General features: G+C 40.4%; 1 protein-coding gene across 8 annotated transcripts in view; it reads right to left on the bottom strand.

Annotated features, from left to right (window-relative positions):
- The window catches only part of cd36 (CD36 molecule (CD36 blood group)), a 122,902-nt gene that overhangs the window by 19,468 nt on the left and 83,084 nt on the right, over window positions 1–20,350 (bottom strand). For 7 of the 8 annotated variants that reach the window (XM_008111515.3, XM_008111513.3, XM_008111512.3 and 4 more), the window contains 2 exons: window positions 15,175–15,425; window positions 2,021–2,181 (listed from right to left, as the gene is read on the bottom strand). In XM_008111515.3, coding sequence (XP_008109722.1) covers window positions 2,021–2,181; window positions 15,175–15,294 — 281 coding nt within the window. In that variant the 5' untranslated portion in view covers window positions 15,295–15,425. The remainder of the gene's footprint in view (window positions 1–2,020; window positions 2,182–15,174; window positions 15,426–20,350) is intronic. The other variant, XM_008111520.3, reaches the window with a different exon arrangement.

The raw sequence follows: 20,350 nt of genomic DNA, 5'->3' as shown, positions 1-20,350 counted from the left end.
CTCCTCCCACATTTTGAAAAATGTCCTATAAGTGGACAATTTTTATTTGATAGAGTATCCTGATGCCTCAAGACAACTTTTCAAATGGGGATGAGAAAATTGCTGTGCACCCATAATCTTCAATCACTCACAATACACTACCCTCATACATGTTCCTGGATTGTGAATGTATAGATGTGTGTGCGTATATGTATATATTACTAGATTTTACACACAATTTCATGCATCCAGTAATGAGAGTATTAATAAACAGCTTGTCTATATTACTATTAAAAGTATCTGTATAATTTTTACATACACAGACATTTGTCCAACCACATCTCTCTCTATAGACCATCTTGTACACTTTGATCAGTGGAGGAGGCTCTGCTCTCAATCCCACCCCGTCACAAGCATGATTGGCAGGAATGAGAGGTGGGGCCTTCTCCGTGATTACTCCCTGACTCTGGAACTCCCTTCCTAAAGAAATAAAATGTCCTCCACCCTTTTCTCCTTCAAAAAAAATTCTGAAAACACACCTATGTACCTTAGTGTATGGAGAGGAGGAGGCCTAGCACAACCTGCACTTTATGGCTGCTATGGTCTATTTTGAATTACAACTAATGGTCATTTTAACTGCTCAGGGTACACACTTTGAGCAACCATGTCTTATTGGTATAACTATGTTTTCTTTAAAATTTATTTATTGTTATTTTAATCTGAAATTTCTTATTGTAATAAGTCTGTTAATAATAATTTCTCATCTTTTGATATTATGTGATCTAATTATGCCATTGAATGTTTACCTTTTTATATCTATGTAAACCACTCTTAGTCCCCCTGGGAAGAGAGGGTGGTCTAGAAATAAAGTATTATTATTATTATCTCTGTACTATAATCACATTCATTGAAAGCAGCAGGCAAAGACTTACTAAACTAAAATCTGTATTGGTTTCCATGTAGTATTTCTGATAATACTCTGTGTGCCCTATTTATTTATTTATTTATTTACAGCATTTATATTCCGCCCTTCTCACCCCGAAGGGGACTCAGGGCGGATCACATTACACATATAGGCAAACATTCAATGCCTTTTAACATAGAACAAAGACAGACAAACATAGGCTCCGAGTGGGCCTCAAACTCATGACCTCCTGGTCAGAGTGATTCATTGCAGCTGGTTGCAGTTGGCTTGCTCTCCCACCTGTGCCACAGCCTGGGCCCTATCCAGCCCAAGTAAGGAGTTTTGATTGAGTTTCCATTGGTTTTATGTGGGAATGAGCCAATTTCATCTCAGACCTCCAAGAGATGACCTTCCCTCCCATGCCCACACCAATGCATCTCTATTTCTGCAGAGTCCCCAAAATCATTACTGGAAGTGGCTTCTTATCACTTATAACAGATATTTGGGAGTTGTGGGGGTATAACTGCTATTATTATTATTATTATTATTATTATTAGGAGGTATTTTGCAGAGTTTTTCTTCAAAATCATGTTGATAAAAATTAGGAGATTTGGAAGAACCAGAATAAGGACTCAAGTGCTACAAAAAATAGGGTCTAAAAGTTGCAGGACACACATTCCTGTTGTGCATTTTTAATTCCCACGGTCTACTGAAATAATTGAGAAGTGTAGCATTTAACAGAAGCTGAACAATTCAGGCCCAAGCCAGAGAGTATTAGATATATACTGTAAGAAGCATTCTAAGTATCAAATAAACTAGCACTATATTAACGATCATAGCATGCTATCTCGGCTTCATGCTATGACATGCTGGTTTAAGATATCAAAATTTATTCTACTTATTAAGTAACCTACACCGGGAAACCAGTGCTGCATGCATTTTGAAGACCAGGGAGAGATCTCAAAAATGGCCCTATAACCAGATTAGAATCAGGATTCTTACATCAGCATTGGGAGATTGGCTGGGGGGGGGGGGCAGTACAATCAATAAGTGGAAATGCTTGTGGCCACCAAGCAACTCACCCTCAAATTAAAAAAAAAAACAAATAAAAAATTAATTGTACAAGATTTTGCCTACCTGTAGGTGTATGGGCCTTTCTGTTTAACTATTGGTTGTGACCCATTCTTCATTACATCTTCTGGGTTCTGAACATCAAAGATCCAGAACTGCCTAAACACTGGACTCCCAGGCACGACCCAATTCTCAAAAGCAATAGTGCCATTTTCAATTATAGTTTCCTGTAAAAGGGGAAGGGAATGTGTTCTGTATTTTCTGTAAATCATCAGAATCAAAGTCAACAGCATGGTAGTTTATACTTACACAGTACATAAGCTTTAGGAAAACGTTAACCTTTTAAGAAACCACTTAAGAAGAAAATGGATAACTTCCCCCATCACGTCAGATTTGTGTTTTATTTTTAGAAAGTCATTTTCAATTCCTCATCATGACATGTATAAATTGTCTTCTTAGGAATGAGTCAAAGGTTCTTCTGAATGTTCTCCCACATATGCAGTTGGGACAATAATTTGCACTACTTTCTAACTTTAACTCATCAGCTTGAATTCAGACTCTTGGGATTTCCTATATAGCCATTAAACAATTCTGAAGAAATGTCCTTGAACTGAGGTTTAAGAAACCAGATACCATGTTTCCCTGAAAATAAGACAGTGTCTTATATTAATTTTTGCTCCCAAAGTTGCACTAGCTCTTATTTTCAGTGGATGTCTTATTTTTCCATGAAGAAGAATTCACATTTATTGTTGAACAAAAAAATAAACATTATATACTGTACAGTAGTAGTCATCACAAACCAGCATAACCAGACAAACTGAATCCTATCAAGAATTTCTTGTTACTACCATTATTTCCATGTACAACAATCGATGGTACGTACATTTACCAATCCTGCATGCTCTGGTGTTCTGTTTGGCGGGCATGCTTCCAAACAAAAACTTTGCTAGGTCTTATTTTCAGGGGAGGTCTTATATTTAGCAATTCAGCAAAACCTCTACTAGGTCTTATTTTCAGGGGATATCTTTTTTCGGGGAAACAGGGTAGCAGTAAGGTTAAAAAAAAATCTTGAAAAATCTGGGCTCTCATTTTCTCAGTGTTGGTTTTCACATTAATTGCCCACGTAGTTCGGGCCACAGATCTTGCAAATCAACTTGAGCTTGCTATTTGTAAACTGGAGATGTTATTTACTCTTAAGAAGCAGTAGAAAGTAGCAAATAAATGCGGACTCCTGCTCTAATAGAAGGACTGACAACTGGAATATGTATATGTGGGTGTGCTTTAAGTGTCAACTACTGAAAATGAAGAAGTTTCTCTTTCTTTTCAAAGCTTTTCAGATCAGTTTCAGGAGACACGGGAGCCCCGGTGGCAAAGTGCATTAAAGCACTGAGCTGTAGACCGAAAGGTCCCAGGTTCAAACCCTGAGAGCGGCGTGAACAGCCGCTGTTAGCTCCAGCTCCTGCCAACCTAGCAGTTCGAAAACATGCCAATGTGAGTAGATCAATAGGTACCGCTCTGGCGGGAAGGTAACGGCGCTCCATGCAGTCATGCCGGCCACATGACCTTGGAGGGGTCTACGGACAACGCCAGCTCTTCGGCTTAGAAATGGAGATGAGCACCAACCCCCAGAGTCGGTCACGACTGGACTTAACATCAGGGGAAACCTTTACCTTTTTACTTCAGGAGACACATTATAATGCTACTCTTTAAGAATTACTTTTCAATAAATTTCAAGATCTCAGAGATTTATTTTTTTAAAAAACTCAATAAATCTGTGCTGAAATGCTGCATAAAAAAAGTTACAGATAATCATTTTGGTGTCACTGCCTCTGATGGTGTCCCCTGATGCCATTCGCACCCACCTCCCACACCATGTCTCCTAATGGTTGGTGCGACATAGGATGTATACGTGATATCTGCATGAGAAAAAGCAGCAATCTGGCAGCAACAAACTTCTTTCTCCTCTGACTCTTGTGGCTGAGCAGTCAAAACACTGTGTTCTTTTAGCTTTGTAAAAACCCTGAGAAGCCAGGGATATGAGCCAGAGGCAGGGAGAGAAGAACAGAAAAGAAGCTTCTGTGAGTCCCTAAATATGGCAATTACTGTCAGAAGTAGGAGAAAGTTTATTTTGATTGTCGCAAGGCCTTCCCCAGAGAACTAAACAGATTTGAGCTTGTGGGAGGAAGACTGCAGGCATTGTTATTACACAACTGCCAACTTTACTCCCTTTCTATTACCCCTCTAGTTCTAAAAGACTAATTCCCTGAACAAGAAGCCAGACTATTTCATACACCCCTGAGTAATCTGGCTACTTATGAAGGGAGTTTCATATTCAAATTTCAGAAACAGGTCTGAAAGCCTTTTTAAAAAAAAGTAAAAATGAAACACTCCAAAAGCAGTCTGAGTAAGCAATTCAAAGGGGCAGAGCAAGATGTGTACACGTTGTTACATGCCCATCAGGTTTTATCTGAGACATGCATCAAAACAAGTGATGAAGTGTTTTCTTTTCTATGTTCTAAGGCAGATTAGAAATCTAAGCCTGCATCAGGCCATAGAAATATATAGTTGGGGCAAAGGTTTACTGCTTCAAGCTGTAGGCATGGGTGGGTTCAGGAGATTAAATGTTCCTTTTTGCAAGTAAAGATAAGATGCCACATATAAGAAGATAAAGCATTCACTAGATGAGCTTTCTCTGTGTGTCGCTGCCCACATTTGGCAATTTGATTTCATAAATAAAAGAGTGCCCAGTTACCAAGAAAAACAAATCTGGTCCCATCATTAGACAGGAGGAAGTGGCTGCATTAGGCAACAGATGCTAAGGGAAGGGTAGTAACTCTTTAAGTTACTCCTGAGCTCATAGTTCTTCCTTACTATTGGAGGACATAGCAAATACTCCACTCTCAAAATTAGCTGCATATGTTTGTGGAATTTGCATTATTGCAGGCAGCTAACCACTTTGGGCTGGCTCTGGAATGAGAATGTGAAGTGCAAAATGTCAACTATTGTGCCTCCATTGAGTGCGAAACCAGCAGGAATGTTCCAAGATATTTTGCTGCCTAAGAAAAAATGACAAATGGCATTCCCCCTCTCCCAAGTAAAAATATATGATTTCCAAAGTCAGCCCTAATGTTTGGGTACCCAAAACAGAAAGCCATACAACCTTCCGAATGTAAAGATTATGCATGCACTCTGAGCTACAGCTCTTGACTAAACTGCCACTTCTATGCACTTCTACCACCATCAGAAGAACAATTTCTCTAAAAATTCTTTATCATCTACTGGAGGACCTATGTGAATTTTCTTAAATTTTGGCCTTTGGGCTTACATCATGCTACAAATATATGGGATGCAATCTGTCACAGCCTCCGAATGCTTCCCTCCTCTTAAGATAAAGGAGAAATCATTTTCTAAAATGTTTCCTAAACATAAGTGACTGTAATACAAGTTACCATTCTTCAATAAATCTATATAGCAGCCAGCCTAATAACAAGTCAGATGAATAGCCCATACTATGCTGTATTGACTATTTCAGTTGGCAGTGATTTTAAGTTGAAGAGTCCAGATGGGCATCCTTCCCAGCATCAGCTGAACATACCAAGGATTTCTGCACCAGGTCTATATGTGCTCTAGTACCACTACTCTAAAGAGCTAATCCAAATCAACAATGTATTCATGAATCTTACATAGTTCTATATCATGAAAGATAATATACAAGTTTAATGACAACAATAACCTAAGTCCCACTTCAATGATATGACCTGGCAGCTATCCTGAATGCTAAGCTGGGTCTTACAAATCAGGATCTACGGAAAAAGGTGAAGGTGGTTTGGGAAAACATCTGGACACTTTCCTAAACCCCTTTGTCCCTTTCCAGAGATGCCGTCTCTGAAGACCTTAAACCAAACATTCAGGAAGCTGCCAGCTACAGAGCTGATAGCAGCATAGGAGCTGTTCTTGGTGCCACTAGTGGCATCTTCCTCCTCTCTGGCGAGAATGCTTAAATGGAAGGTGGCTGGTTAGCAAGTTGGAAGAGACAGGGAACCTTCTGCGTCTACACCTCTATCTCTCTTTTAGTCCTTTTTCAGCAGAATGGTGCTTCTCACACACTTCAAGCAACATGAGAATTTGGTTGTTTCTGCAAAGTCAGGAGACGATGAACCCAAGAAACAAACAGCTGCTAGTTTCCAAGAAAGCTAAGAAGGATTTTCAGTTTACGGAGTCAGGTAGGATACTTTGAAAAATATGTTATCCAAAGAAACAAAAGCAGCATTAAAAACTCTTTTCAAGGAAAACCAAATAATTGATCACTAATGTGTTGGTGTCATTGTACTGCAGTTCCTGGGTCATAACTGGGCTAAGTTATGAGATGCAGCTCATTCTATATAATACTATTTTTTGAAAAAAAAATCTAGATACAGTAAATTTAAAGGATGCATGAGTCAACCCAAGTGCCTGCATAAGAGTAAGTCATCAGCTACCAAACAGCTTGATGTGGTGACTCTTTGTTTGGTTCCGACTTGCAGAGGTTAACATGGTAGAACATGCAGTCAGACGGGAATATATTATTTGGCATTTATTGGCAAGCTTACATAGCACCATTCTCTGGAGCACAGAGATTGCAAATTTTGAGCAGATCGTGCCCTTTTGGACAGTAGAAATTATAACAGTGAAGAAGCAGCTGAAAAAGGGGATACACATAAATAGAGAGGATTACAGGCTTTGCCACAATTGGGTAGTTAAAGCAATCCTATTGCTTTACTCACATCCACCTCATCACAGGAGTTGAATTTAGTATCATAGTATCCTAGCACACTCCCATAGTAACCTATGGATGTGAGAGCTGGACCGTAAGGAAGACTGAGCGAAGGAAGATAGATGCTTTTGAACTTTGGTGCTGGAGGAAAATCCTGAGAGTGCCTTGGACCGCAAGAAGATCCAACCAGTCCATCCTACAGGAAATAATGCCCGGCTGCTCACTGGAGGGAAGGATATTAAAGGCAAAGATGAAGTATTTTGGCCACATCACGACAAGAAAGGAAAGCTTGGAAAAGATTATGATGCTGGGGAAAATGGAAGGGAAAAGAAAGAGAGACTGACCAAGGGCAAGATGGATGGATGGTATCCTTGAAGTGATTGGCTTGACCTTGAAGGAACTGGGGGCAGCGACAGGGACAGGAAGCTCTGGCGTGGACAGATCTATAAAGTCACGAAGAGTCAGAAACGACTGAGTGAATGAACAACAACAAAGTACACTGCAAGGTTGCTTCCTCCTCGGAGCCCCACACCATTGATCACAAGATGTATGGTGACTTCCAGCGGGGCTCCATGGAGGAAGCATTCTGGCAGCATGGTAGGATGCTTCCCTCAGAACACAGGAGGCTTTCCATGATCCATAGACAACCATAGGGGCAATGCGGGATGGGTGTGTGTGTGTGGAGAGGCCATGCAGCGATGCTTCCTCGTGGGAAAGCATCAGTTGTGTGCAAGGCAGGGCACGGGGATCACCCCACTACCCCACCGATTCGCCATGGAGGATGGTGAGCTGCCCCACAGAACCTCATCCATGTGATGAGGTCCTATATACTGCCTCATCCCTCAAACACTATAGATTGGTCATAATAGCTGTCAAGACATACAGTATTTAGCACAAGAGTCTAATTCTATTTTTTTCTGAATTAAAACACTGGACTTTAGAACATAAAGATCCCATAGCTTGGGCATTTTTCTCTCTGAAGATATTAGACATTGTAACAATGTACAAAGGGGAGAAGGCTAAAAGGCTAATAAAGGAGGAAAACACTTACAGCCATCTCATCACTGTAGAATAGCACCATGTATGCCCTCCAAAAGTAATGTATCAGAACTAGAGGAAACAGCATGAACAAGTAATAGCCTGTTTTTATTTTTAAATATTGGTGCATGTCAAAAATGTAGCTGATACTGGGCAATGAGTTTGTCCAAATGGGAACAAAAATTGCCTTGTTTGGATTGCCAGCAGAAATTTTGCTCATATGTAATCAACTCTTTAAAGTGTGGCAAAACCCTTTCTCTTTCAGATACTGTTAATGCATAGACTCAGCGAACACAAGGGGAGGGAGCTGGAATAGAGAAAGAAAGATCAATAACAGATCATTAAACTGAGTCTTATAGGTAGGAAGATGACCAAGACAGCTTTATTTCATAGACAGACAATTGATCATTTAATAGATTAGCAGTTTTCCAGCTGTCTTACTCCCAATGTCATTTTCTATTCCACTATTTAAGGCAAAAAGTCAATTACATTTTAAATTAGAACTCAAACATTTTATTGGTGCATAAGGCTGACTCCTTGTAGTCCTGTAAATATAGCTTGAGAGGAGCTCAAGGGTAATCTCATCCAACCCTTACACTGTAGAAATATGCCACTAAAGGATTCATTGACAGATTACCAACTTCTATTTTAAAACCTCTAGTGGAGGACAATCCACCACTTTCCAAGGAATGCCATTCCACTGCTTAACAATTCTTACAATCTGTCCTTCCTAACATTTTGTTAGAATAATTTTTCTTATCATTTGAATCCAGGTTGAAAATATTCACTTATTTTTTAAATTTTGAACTTGATTGATCATACCCATTTGTCTTCATTATTATCACCATCATTTAGTAACCAAAGGAATTTGTTGTAGGTAGTTCTAGATAATTCCTCCCTCTCATCTGTTATGACCCCTATAATCTTAAGAATGATGGTATAACACATTTTGATGCATCTAGCTGGCAAGTATAGACTTTGCACAATATGAGTGGATAGAACTACCAATGAGATTAATCCAAGACTGAGGACAAGCAGCAGCAAACACAAGCAAAACACAAGATTTAAGAAATGAACCATCTGCATAAAATATATACCAGGAAAGATATAAAGTTAGTTGTGGTCTAGAAGAAGTGGGTTCAGCATGGACCTACAAGGATGGCTTGGGGAAATGAACACAGGTAGCAATATTTGCCTCTATGTAGAGACAACTGCATTGAACCAAGTCTTAGCATAAGACACTGCTGGAAATTTAATTGTGGGGAAGAGTAGAGAGGATCACCCATAATTCCCCTCTCGAAGATTCTGCCTGTGATTGCATTTTCTGAGATCTGATAAGGTTATTGGTAAGTAACAGTGTCTTGTTACACTACAGTCTAGTGTGGACAACAATTGAGCCTGACAAATGCTCAAGGTGGGGTAGTATGAACTACCAGCATTTTAAAATAGTTAACCACATTAGTTCATGGTGATGACACAATACATGTCCTAGTTTGAAAACAGTTTGCAAATGTAATATTTATCTTGGCCAAGGACAAAGTCAGGTCATTTTTCTAGAAGCAGATAAGAACACAGGGAGGAAACTATTAGAAAAAGCTGCTTTCTTCTTAAGACACATCATGCCTATCAGAATGGAAAATGTAAAGCTGATCTGAACATTACTTCTTTTATTTTCAAGTGGTCTGCTCTGAAGAAGGGTTAGCATAGTAATTGAGTAACATAATATCTGCTAAATCATCCCCTGCTGATAGGTCAATTTAGGCAACATATTGTCAGAGGGTGACTGGAAAAGCTGAATCTGACAAAGATTTCACAAACCCATTTCCCACATGTCCCATTTTGAAATATTTAGAAATTCCACTGCATTTCTATGAATTGTGAGCACTACAGATGAAGGATTTCTCACTCTGAAATTTCTTTTGTACTTTGTAGCCAAGGGGAATTGTATTGTCCTCTAGATGTTTTTGGACTGCAACTTCTATCTGTGGTAACAATCACAGGCAATGATAAAGAAGGCTTGAAGTTGAATTCAACAATATTTGGAGGGGAACACAATTCCAGTCCCTTTTCTATACACTCCTCCACCCTAGGAATCAGTCTCCCACAAGGATGGTAAAAACATCAAAACATCCGGGCGTCTCCTGGGCAACGTCCTTGCAGACAGCCAATTCTCTCACACCAGAAGCAACTCAGGTTGCTCTTGACACACACACACAAAATGTGCATAAAATGATTTAACTAGGGACACATTCCACACAAAATTCAAAGTGATTGATTTGCACAGGCAGCAGCATTTTCTGCACAGGAAATAACCATGTGCAATTTTTGCACAAAAGAAACTGAATTGTACATAGACTTCAAAAACTATCTGATTTTTAAAGGCTTTCTCACGGTAAGAAGTAAATTGCCAAAATTACTCATTACCTCCGTCTACAAGAAAACTAGTGCAGAATTGCATCCCTACTGCTAGCAACACACGAATATGCATTTAAGAACAAACTCTGTATAGGCAAGTGGACACATGGAGTTCTGCCTTTGTGACTGTGACTCATGCTTTTCCCAGGATTTATGCTTGTTCGCAGAGTCTATCTACAGATCTTTTTAGTGCATTGCAGTTCATTTGACTAAAGAACAGAGGTTTTCACTTAATCCTCTTAGAGATCTTTATTTCCCATATCTTGTGGATTTTTATATATATATAAAAAATTACCCTTTGGCTTACTGTGGCTCCTTTAAAGTCTTCTGATCATGATAACTGCCTCTGCCATAACCAGAATCTAAAATTTTACAAGGGACTGGATTCCCATATCCAGATACAGAACACTGGTAATTGACAAAATATCTAAATGTGTTGAAAGAGACATGTGTGCCTTTCTGACATTTCAATTGCAAGTGCTGAGCATACAAAGATTCATGTTTTACTAGCATCATTCCCATGGTGCCCAGAGACCAAATTATCCTAATCATTTGCAATCACTTGGATTGCAGATATTTTTTTTGTGGGAGTGTGCACAAATGAGAAAAAATATGCTGAAACCAGGTTGCTGTGAGTTTCCCATGCCATTTTCTAGAAGCATTCTCTTCTGACGCTGAAACAATTTTTAGAAGTGAAAACAGCAGAGCTACCTAAAAGGTGTGAACAGGATGGAAAGAAGTAGAGAGTTGCTGGCTGCTGAAGACTGCTGAAGAGGTGACCACCATGGAAAGGAAAAAAAGAGCAGACTCAGCCAAAAAGGAATATACAGAGACCTAAGGAAGAGAAGAAAAAGCTGGCTAATAAATGTCAGAGAAAAGCAACAAGCTAGACAATTTTCCTCTTGTGGGCTACACATAGTATTTTTGCAGGGAGTTATACCAAGTTCACTTTGTTTTCTCTGCCTTCTGAAAGTTTCACCAGATAGTTGCCTTGGAGGAGGAAAGGCCTTGAAGGAAAAAATAATATTAATCCTCTCCCTTCCTGGCCCTTCTTTTCTACCAATGCTTTGTAGGCTTCACTGAAGAAGTAAAAGAAGTCACTACAGGTGTAAGTGGCATGTAAGGTTTCAAGTTATAGTTTTTGGCTTGAAAGATTCAAAGGTTAAGTCACCTTGGGGCAACGTGGCACCAAACAATAAGAAAACTAACTAGCCATAGTTATGGAAGGCTAGTGTGTAGTCCAGTATTAGCTTTCAAGATGTAAACTTCCAAGATCACCACCACCACCAAAACCACCACCATCACCACCGCCACCAAAACCACCACCATCACCATCATCGTATGGCAGTGTGAGAAGTGATTAAGTCCAGCAGATATTTCCTCTACGTAATAATAATAATTTTATTTACAACCTGCCCTATCTTCCCGAAGGGGCTCAGGGAGGTTTCCAACAAAGGATGGCAAACATTCAATGCCATAAAACAATACAAAATGAACAAATAGCTCCATGAATAAAACATCTATAACAAATTATAACAACTACTCACAAAGTTTAAACAATTAAATAAAACATATGAATCTATTAAGCATACGAAGTAATTAAAGTAATCAGCTTAAAAACTATTCTAATCCCCCTCTATGGTCAGGGATGTATGCAAAAGATTACTCACATGGACATATATAGTATTTTAGTTCTGACTACAGATATGAATGTGCAGATGCAATTAATAAGTGTTTAGGCTATTTTCAAGCAACTGTTTTTCTAGGAACCCATTCAATTGAAGATTGACTTACGCTTCCCACAGCTTTCTGGGTGGTACGTTCCCTAACAAATTGAATGTGAAGGTCAACTATTTAATTTGTATTTAGAGCACCTAGTTCAATTGATATTATCATTGGAGCAAATACAAAATATTGTGCCCTGGTTATTAGTGACTGAACAAAGTTCTGTATTACTCAGTGTTGAATCTTAGCCAAGGTATTAAAAATCAGACTAATATGAAGTATATAACAATGTATTGCTTAGTGTGGTATAGGGTTTGCGTTTTTAAAAGCTCTCTATCAAGTTTCATTGTGTGTAAACAATTTTTTCAGTCACTTTTTAAATATCATCTTCACAATCTATAAGGAAGCTGCAAATATACCTGCACTCAGATATGACATTCAAAATGGACATCTTCAATCACAAGCTAATGACTTAAAAAAACTCGTAAACCAAAAGGGTCCTGGTTCATATATGCTATTATTCTATCAGCAGCTTCCGCTGATGTTTCATGTATGGAGTAATGAAAACATATTGAACCACAGGGAGAGGCAGGTAATAAATTCATTATTATATTATGATTATCACATGGTATATCAATATTTCTGATTGTTATCAATATTGTCAATATCCTTTTGATGTTTATGATCTGTCATCTCTTGTTGTTGATTTCCATTTCCCTGAGTCAACATTACAACTCTTCAAGTACATCTACAGAAGTATAGATGCCAATAAGTTTTGCAGTGCTCATTGGAAAGAGTGAACCGAAAGCAACAGATTATTGGACCGATGCAAAAAAGCAAGGCAAAAGCTTCACTATGGGGATTATTATTTAAAGTTAGTTGTTTTCATTATTCCTTCACATAACAATGTTAGGATTTTAGTAGAGAAGAAATGCATAATATTAAAATCCCAATTCCATTTCATGTGATCTAGTTAGTTTCCTGCATAGCATAGCGATCTGAATGTTGGACTAAAACACTGGAAATCCAAGGTTCAAATCCTCACTCAACCATGGAAATTCACATGGTAAATTGGGCAAGTCACACTCTCTCAGATACAATCACTCTCTGAACAAATCATGACAAGAAAACCTCAAGAAAACCACAAGTCAGAAACAGGGCCGGCCGGACATATTTTTTTATATAAAGCGGGGAGGGGAAATTGCACCCCCCCGCCTCCTGTGCCCCGCCGGCGGGCCCCGCCTCCCGCGCCCTGGCCCCGCCTCTCACGCAGCGTGAGAGGCGGGGCCAGGGTGAGCTGCGTGGGAGGCGGGGCCAGGGCGTGGGGGGCGGGGCCAGGGTTGGCCCCGCCTCCCGCGCAGCTCAGCTTGCCAGTCTGGCCTTTTCCAGGGGGCCAGACTGCAGCAAAGGTCCTTGCAGGCCACGATCGCGGCCTGCAAGGACCTTTGCTGCAGTCTGGCCCCCTGGAAAAGGCCAGACTGGCAAGCTGAGCTGCGCGGGAGGCGGGGCCAACCCTGGCCCGCCCCCCATGCAGCTCATCCTGGCCCCGCCTCTCACGCAGCGTGAGAGGCGGGGCCAGGGCGCTCAGGCCGGGAGGTGAGGCTCCGCCCAGACGGGGCCTTGCCTCCCAGCGTGCTCTGGCCTTTTCCAGGGGGCCAGACTGCAGCAAAGGTCATTGCAGGCGCGATTGCGGCCTGCAAGGGCCTTTGCTGCAGTCTGGCCCCCTGGAAAAGGCCAGGCCGGCGAGGCTGAGCTGCGAGGAAGGCGGGGCCAACCCTGGCCGCGCCTCCCTCGCAGCTCATCCTGGCCCCGCCTCTCACGCAACGTGAGAGGCGGGGCCAGGGCGCTCAGGCCGGGAGGTGAGGCTCCGCCCAGACGGGGCCTTGCCTCCCTTCCAGCGCGCTCTGGCCTTTTCCAGGGGGCCAGACTGCAGCAAAGGTCCTTGCAGGCCGCGATCGCGGCCTGCAAGGACCTTTGCTGCCGTCTGGCCCCGTGGAAAAGGCCAGGCCGGCGAGGCTGAGCTGCGCGGGAGCCTCCCGTGCAGCTCACCCTGACCCCGCCTCTCACGCAGCGTGGCCTCCGTGTTGGGCCAGCCCTGGTCAGAAATAACCTGAAGGCACACAACAGCAACAAGTTAGGGTTTTCCCGTTGTCAGATGTATGAACAAAGAAATCATTTTTGTCACTCCACTTTGTCTCTAACCAATTTTGTCTGCTTCTGTTGCTGCTACTACATCCTGTTTTATTCCTTTTCCTAGTTGGGTTAGAAAGATAATCTTTAAGGAAAGGAAGTGAGGTGCAGAAAAACAGATGAAACAAGCTGAAAGGTAATGGATGGAAAGCAGAAGGAACAGAAGATGCACAAGGTACAAGTGGAAGCCATCAAAGCATGAGGAGATGGGAAAGGAAAATAAAAGCAAGAAGGGAGAGTGAAACATGCAAGTGTTGGAGTGCAAGAAGCTGGGAAGGAAAGTATCATATATACTTGTGTACAAGTTGACCTCATGTATAAGTTGAGGGCAGATTTGGGGGCTCAAATGGTGGATTTTGAGCTGATCTATTGATAAGAGAGGGGAAAGTGTCAGCATCACCTCAGGAAGTCAGCATCCTGGTCACTGCTACCATTTCTCAGCAAGGCATTTGAAAATGTTAGATACTCCATCATGGTAGACACTGTCACTGCTTGTATTAGGCCCTCCCATGATAAACTAAACTTTTGTCTTTTGTATTGTTAAAGGCTTTCATGGCCAGAATCACTGGGTTGCTGTGAGTCTTTCGGGCTGTACGGACATGTTCCAGAAGTGTTCTCTCCTGATGTTTCGCCCACATCTGTGGCAAGCATCCTCAGAGGTTATGAGATACCTCACAACCCACATCCTGCCCAATACCATCCATCTAAGACTTCTCCTCTAATCAATTCATTTGCCTCAATGCAATTTCATAATTACTTTTATATCCAATGGGAAGTTATTCAAATGTATGCATCTTCTTTAAAAATATATTATGCCTGAACTGGAAATGACCAATCTTACATTAGTAAAAACATGTTTATGCTCACAATAAGGTTGCAAGTTACATCATGAGCACACTATGAGAAAAGACAATGGAGTACAGCCTGCAAAAGTTACTATAGAGTACTAAATTCCAATGCTGGTTGAGGGGTTCCAGAAGTTAAAATATAAACAAGCAAAATTCCCAGGTCCTCTGCTAAATGATGCTCATTAAAAAATCACAAGGTAATTACCTTGTTAATCACCTCTTTTTCATCCTTACATGGAAGAGTACATTACCTTTTTTACTGTCTCCTCAACAAAATAGTTTCCCACTGGTATTAGGGCACCTCCAAGGATGGCCAGCACTGCCCCGATGACTGCTCCACTCAAAAGGGCAACGTTTTGGCAAGAGCCCATTCTTCTTTTTAAGAGTGTTGGTCACAGAAAAGCTTAGTGTCTCTTTTGCCTCTGGCACGTCTTGCAGCTGTTTGGTCCTGCCACACACACACGCCACGCTCAGCAACTGGCACGTCTAATATAGCAGAGACCTAAACACATTTTCAAAAGAGAACAAAGTACGAAGTACAGCATGAGCAATAAAATTGGAGATTGTGTAGCACTCACATAAACATGCATCCAATAATCCCTTCATATCCATAGCATCTGCATCCACAGATTTAATCAGCCACAGCTCAAGAATATTTGGGCAGTGGTTGCTCAAAAAACAAACTTTATTTTTGCTTCATGCCAAACACTGCTGTAGTTTCTCACCATTTCGCAGATCCTCGGGCTCTCCCCTGCACTCATTTGAATGGTTCTCTATTTTATATAAGAGATGCCATTTTACTACACCATTGTACACAACAGAATTTGAGTTGAGCACATATGAATTTGATATCTACAGGGGGTCCTGGAACTAAACCCCCAGCAGATATCAAGGGTCGGTCTCTGTCTCTGTCTCTGTCTCTGTCTCTGTCTCTGTCTCTCTCTCTCTCTCTCTATATATATGTGATGGAATCACGGCAGCAGACAAAACAACAAAACTAAACACCCCACAACCTCAAAAATTGACAGCCCGACCCCTCATCCACGCCTCTGGGTTGATACAACAAAAAGAAAACAAAAATAAAGTCCTAATTAGTTTTTATTCAATTGCTGCCAGTTAGAAGGCTAAGCTCCGGCCGCTTGGTCTCCTAGCAACCCACTCAGCCCAGGGGGACAGGCAGAGTTAGGCCTCACTTAGGCCTCTTCCACACTGCCTATAAAATACAGATCAGATTTGAACTGGATTATATGGCAGTGTAGACTCAAGACCCTTCCACACAGCTATATAACCCATTTAGAATCTTACATTATATGCTTTGAACTGGATTATTTTGAGTCCACACTGTCATATAATCCACTTCAGTGTGCATTTTATACAGCTGTGTAGAAGGGGCCTCATATAATCCAGTTCTAAGCAGATAATATAAGATTATAAATATACAGTAGTCTCTCACTTATCCAAAATAAACAGGCCGGCACCTTTACCCTTTACCTTAACTACCACCAATTCCTCAATACTTTATTTCCCATACCACCATACTTCGCCACAGCAATGTGTGGCCGGACACAGCTAGTATATACACACACACACCCCAAACTCAGGGTTTGGTGTGTATATTTTAAATTATCAAATTAAGTGTTCTCTCTCCCTCTCCCTCTCCCTCTCCCTCCCTCTCTGTTGTGCTCAAAGCTGGTAAAAATGTAAGAAACAGTATTTTCACCCTATTGCATAATCCCAAAGTAAATACTCCTGTGGAGTCAGGGACATCAAAGGCTAAACTCACAACTATTTAGGACTAAGCCATCTCTTTCTTCCCAAATGAACCTAGTGTACATTTTGACTGAAAAGAAGCAGATTAAAAAGCAATAATTATGAGTGTGTGTGTCACACATACATTTATAACACTTTACATGATCACTCAATGCTTGACTTACAGCTCAGTGTGTGTGAGTCCGTTTCACTGAAGAAGCACAAAGAAATGAACGGAGTTCTGTTTGTACTACATTGCGGACTGGTCATCTATTTGCCCACTCTTTCCATTGGATGTTACTGCCAGCTTCATCAGCTGCCAAATAGACATGTATGAATGGATTCATACTATGCTGGAAGAATACTGGCACTCACCATTTGCAGGGGCCAGATAAGAGCCTGGAAGTGACTGGTTAGCTGCTACCAACTAGCTGCTGGTATTTTCTTTCCCTCTGCTTTACAGCTGTAATTTTAAAGACCGGCAACCCCAGGTGCTCTGCAGTATAATTGTGCAATTTAAAAAGATATGGGGGGGTGTGTGGCTTCACAAAATAGTGAAAGAGAAACAGCACATGGTTCCAGTGCCGGCTGATATAATTCTGCTGTGACTAATATGGTGACAATGAAATGGAGAGGCGGAGAGGGTGTTTTATACAACAAGCCAATGGATCATAGGATTCAAATGTGTGCTCCTTCAAAGAGGAACTGAAATAGTTTCAGTTACTCTACAGAAAGAGGAAAGTAAAAGCGATGATTTGAAACAAACAATGCTGGACCTGTGTCAGCAATCATATCTTGGGAAGCTTTCTCATAATCGTTAGAACCGATTGCCAGCATAACCTGGGCCAAATCTGTCTGAGCATCAACACATGTATATGGGAATTAAACAAAGCATTTCCTTAATGAAGACTTCTGCTTCTGGGAACACACACTCAGGTTGGCAGAGAATGGCATGTTTATTTTCAAGGTCACAGACCAGAATTATTTACTATCACAGAAAGTTGCTTACAGGAAAGCTTAGGTTACCACCCATATGTCTGCATCAGAACCTGTAAAAGGAGCATGAAAAGTATTCAATCAACCAGCTTTTAGAATTCAAGATTCAAAGATAAGCTTATTGTCACCCCATTCTCAGCCACAATGTATTTCATTGCTCCTGTTAAGCAAGGGGTAAGATTTTTGCAATCTAACTCCACTGTAGCCAAGAGGAACTTTGCCATTATTTCAAAATTTAGGGCAAGAAAAAAAAATCTATCAACACATTTGAACTGGTTTAATTCAGATTGCACTTTCACTGATATTAAACCAGTTCTTCATATCAACTTTTATAATTTATCTGCATTTTCAGTACATTTGAAGAAGTGGATTAATATTCATGAATTCTCATGCTGAAATAAATCAGTTAATATCAAACGTGCTATTAAATTTCTTCCTCACATCACCCTCCATTTTCCTTTTTATGTTGTGAAAGACTAAAATAGCTATTGCTTTGGAAATCATATGCAGACACTTTTCTATAAAAATCCTGAGAAGCAGAGGTGTAATACAATAGAGTCTCACTTATCCAAGCCTCGCTTATCCAAGCTTCTGGATTATCCAAGCCATTTTTGTAGTCAATGTTTTCAATATATCATGATATTTTGGTGCTAAATTCGTAAATTACAATAATTACAACATAACATGACTGGGTATTGAACTACTTTTTCTGTCAAATTTGTTGTATAACATGATGTTTTGGTGCTTAATTTGTAAAATCATAACCTAATTTGATGTTTAATAGGCTTTTCCTTAATCCCTCCTTATTATCCAAGATATTCGCTTATCCAAGCTTCTGCCGGCCCGTTTAGCTCGGATAAGTGAGACTCTACTGTAACAGGATTAACTGCAGGATTAATGCAGTTTCACGTGAATTTAACTGCAAAACAGCCAACACTATGAAATCCTGGGATTTATAATTTGGTCAGGTCCCAACAATCTGGAGGAGAGAAGTCTAAAGACCTTGTAAAACTATTATTATTGTGCTGGTGTTCTAATATCTGTTCTGTTTTTACTATATGTACAGGATGTCATGTTTTACTAACCATTTTGAGCTAGAAACAAATCTAAAAAATAACTACAAATGGAGAATATCTCATTAGGCCTTATGTGACAGGGTCGCAACCTTGTGAATGACTGAAGCTAAAGGCTGGTTTTCCACTAGAAGAGGCATCTAGCCATAGTCATTTGAAACTCAATGCCCCAGGCTTTCAAGATGCAAGAGTTTCATTCATGGACAGTTTGTGGTTGCAGAGATATAGCAATTTCAAACTGAGTCCATCTTTTTGAAACACCCTACATGTTATGGTCCTTTATTTTATCTATCTCTATATATAAAAGAGTGATGGCATCAGGGCAGCGGACAAAACAACAAAACTACAGGCCCCCCAACCTCGAAATTTGACAACACAACTCATCATTCACGGCTCTAGGTTGATACAACAAAAAGAAAAGAAAAATAAAGTCCTAATTAGAGGGAGAGGAATAATTGTTTTTATCCAATTGCTGCCAGTTTGAAGGCTAAGCTCCGCCCACTTGGTCTCCTAGCAACCTACTCAGACCAGGGGACAGGCACAGTTAGGCCTCACTTAGGCTTCTTCCACAGATTATCAGATTTTAACTGGATTATATGGCAGTGTAGACTCAAGGGCCTTCCACACAGCTATATAACCCATTTAGAATCTTATATTATCTGCTTTGAACTGGATTATCTTGACTCCACACTGCCATATAATCCACTTCAGTGTGCATACTAAACATAAAGACAACCATACAACAGACATTCAATACCACCACTACCTCAACAATTTCTCACCAAGACCACCAGACAACGCCACAGCAACGCGTGGCCGGGCACAGCTAGTGTGTTTTAATTATGTTGTACCCAGCCTTGAACTGTGGGAAGAGGCAGATAACAAATAACAATTATTACTACTACTACTACTACTACTACTACTACTTTGAATGAGATTTTCCTGCTTCTTGCAGGGGGTTGGACTGGATGGCCCGTGAGGTCTCTTCCAACTCTACGATTCTATGATTCTACCAATCCCATACTTCCATAGCATTGAGCCTTGCCAGTTAACGTGGCATCAAACTACATCAATTCTACTGTGCAGATACACCCCTTGAATACTTGTGTGTATGTCTTGTCACTGTGTAGCTTAATTCAATAGGATATAGATGGGAGAGTTTAATGTCGCTTCATTTTTGTGCAAGTTGACCCAAAATTGCAAATATTTGCAAATTTTGGATGAAACGTTCTCAAGGTTATTGTTTTTTTTAAGGAGACTCTGACAAATTGGTATGAATATATACCTAATATGTTAAATGTGGAAATAACAAATTGTAAATTGAGCAATATAGATAAAATAGAAAACATTATACTAATTAAGAGTATGTGAAATCCAGTTAGGAATAACTTAATTAAGATGTGGAGTGGAAAATTGAGATTAAAACTAATATTTCAAATGTAATTTCTGTATTTTATTGTACAAAGAGTATGTCCAAAGAGAACAGACGGAGGGTGGGAGTGGGGTAAAACAAAATGAAATGCATATTTTATAGGGAAATGTGACTGTAATAGCTATCATTTCCATCTTTTATTTATTTCCATCTCTATGTTTTGAAACCGGAGCCCTG

Source organism: Anolis carolinensis, chromosome 5, assembly GCF_035594765.1.
Source record: "Anolis carolinensis isolate JA03-04 chromosome 5, rAnoCar3.1.pri, whole genome shotgun sequence".
Taxonomy (NCBI): domain Eukaryota; kingdom Metazoa; phylum Chordata; class Lepidosauria; order Squamata; family Dactyloidae; genus Anolis; species Anolis carolinensis.
Note: the sequence above shows the minus strand (reverse complement) of the source record. Positions and strands in the feature narration are given on the sequence as shown.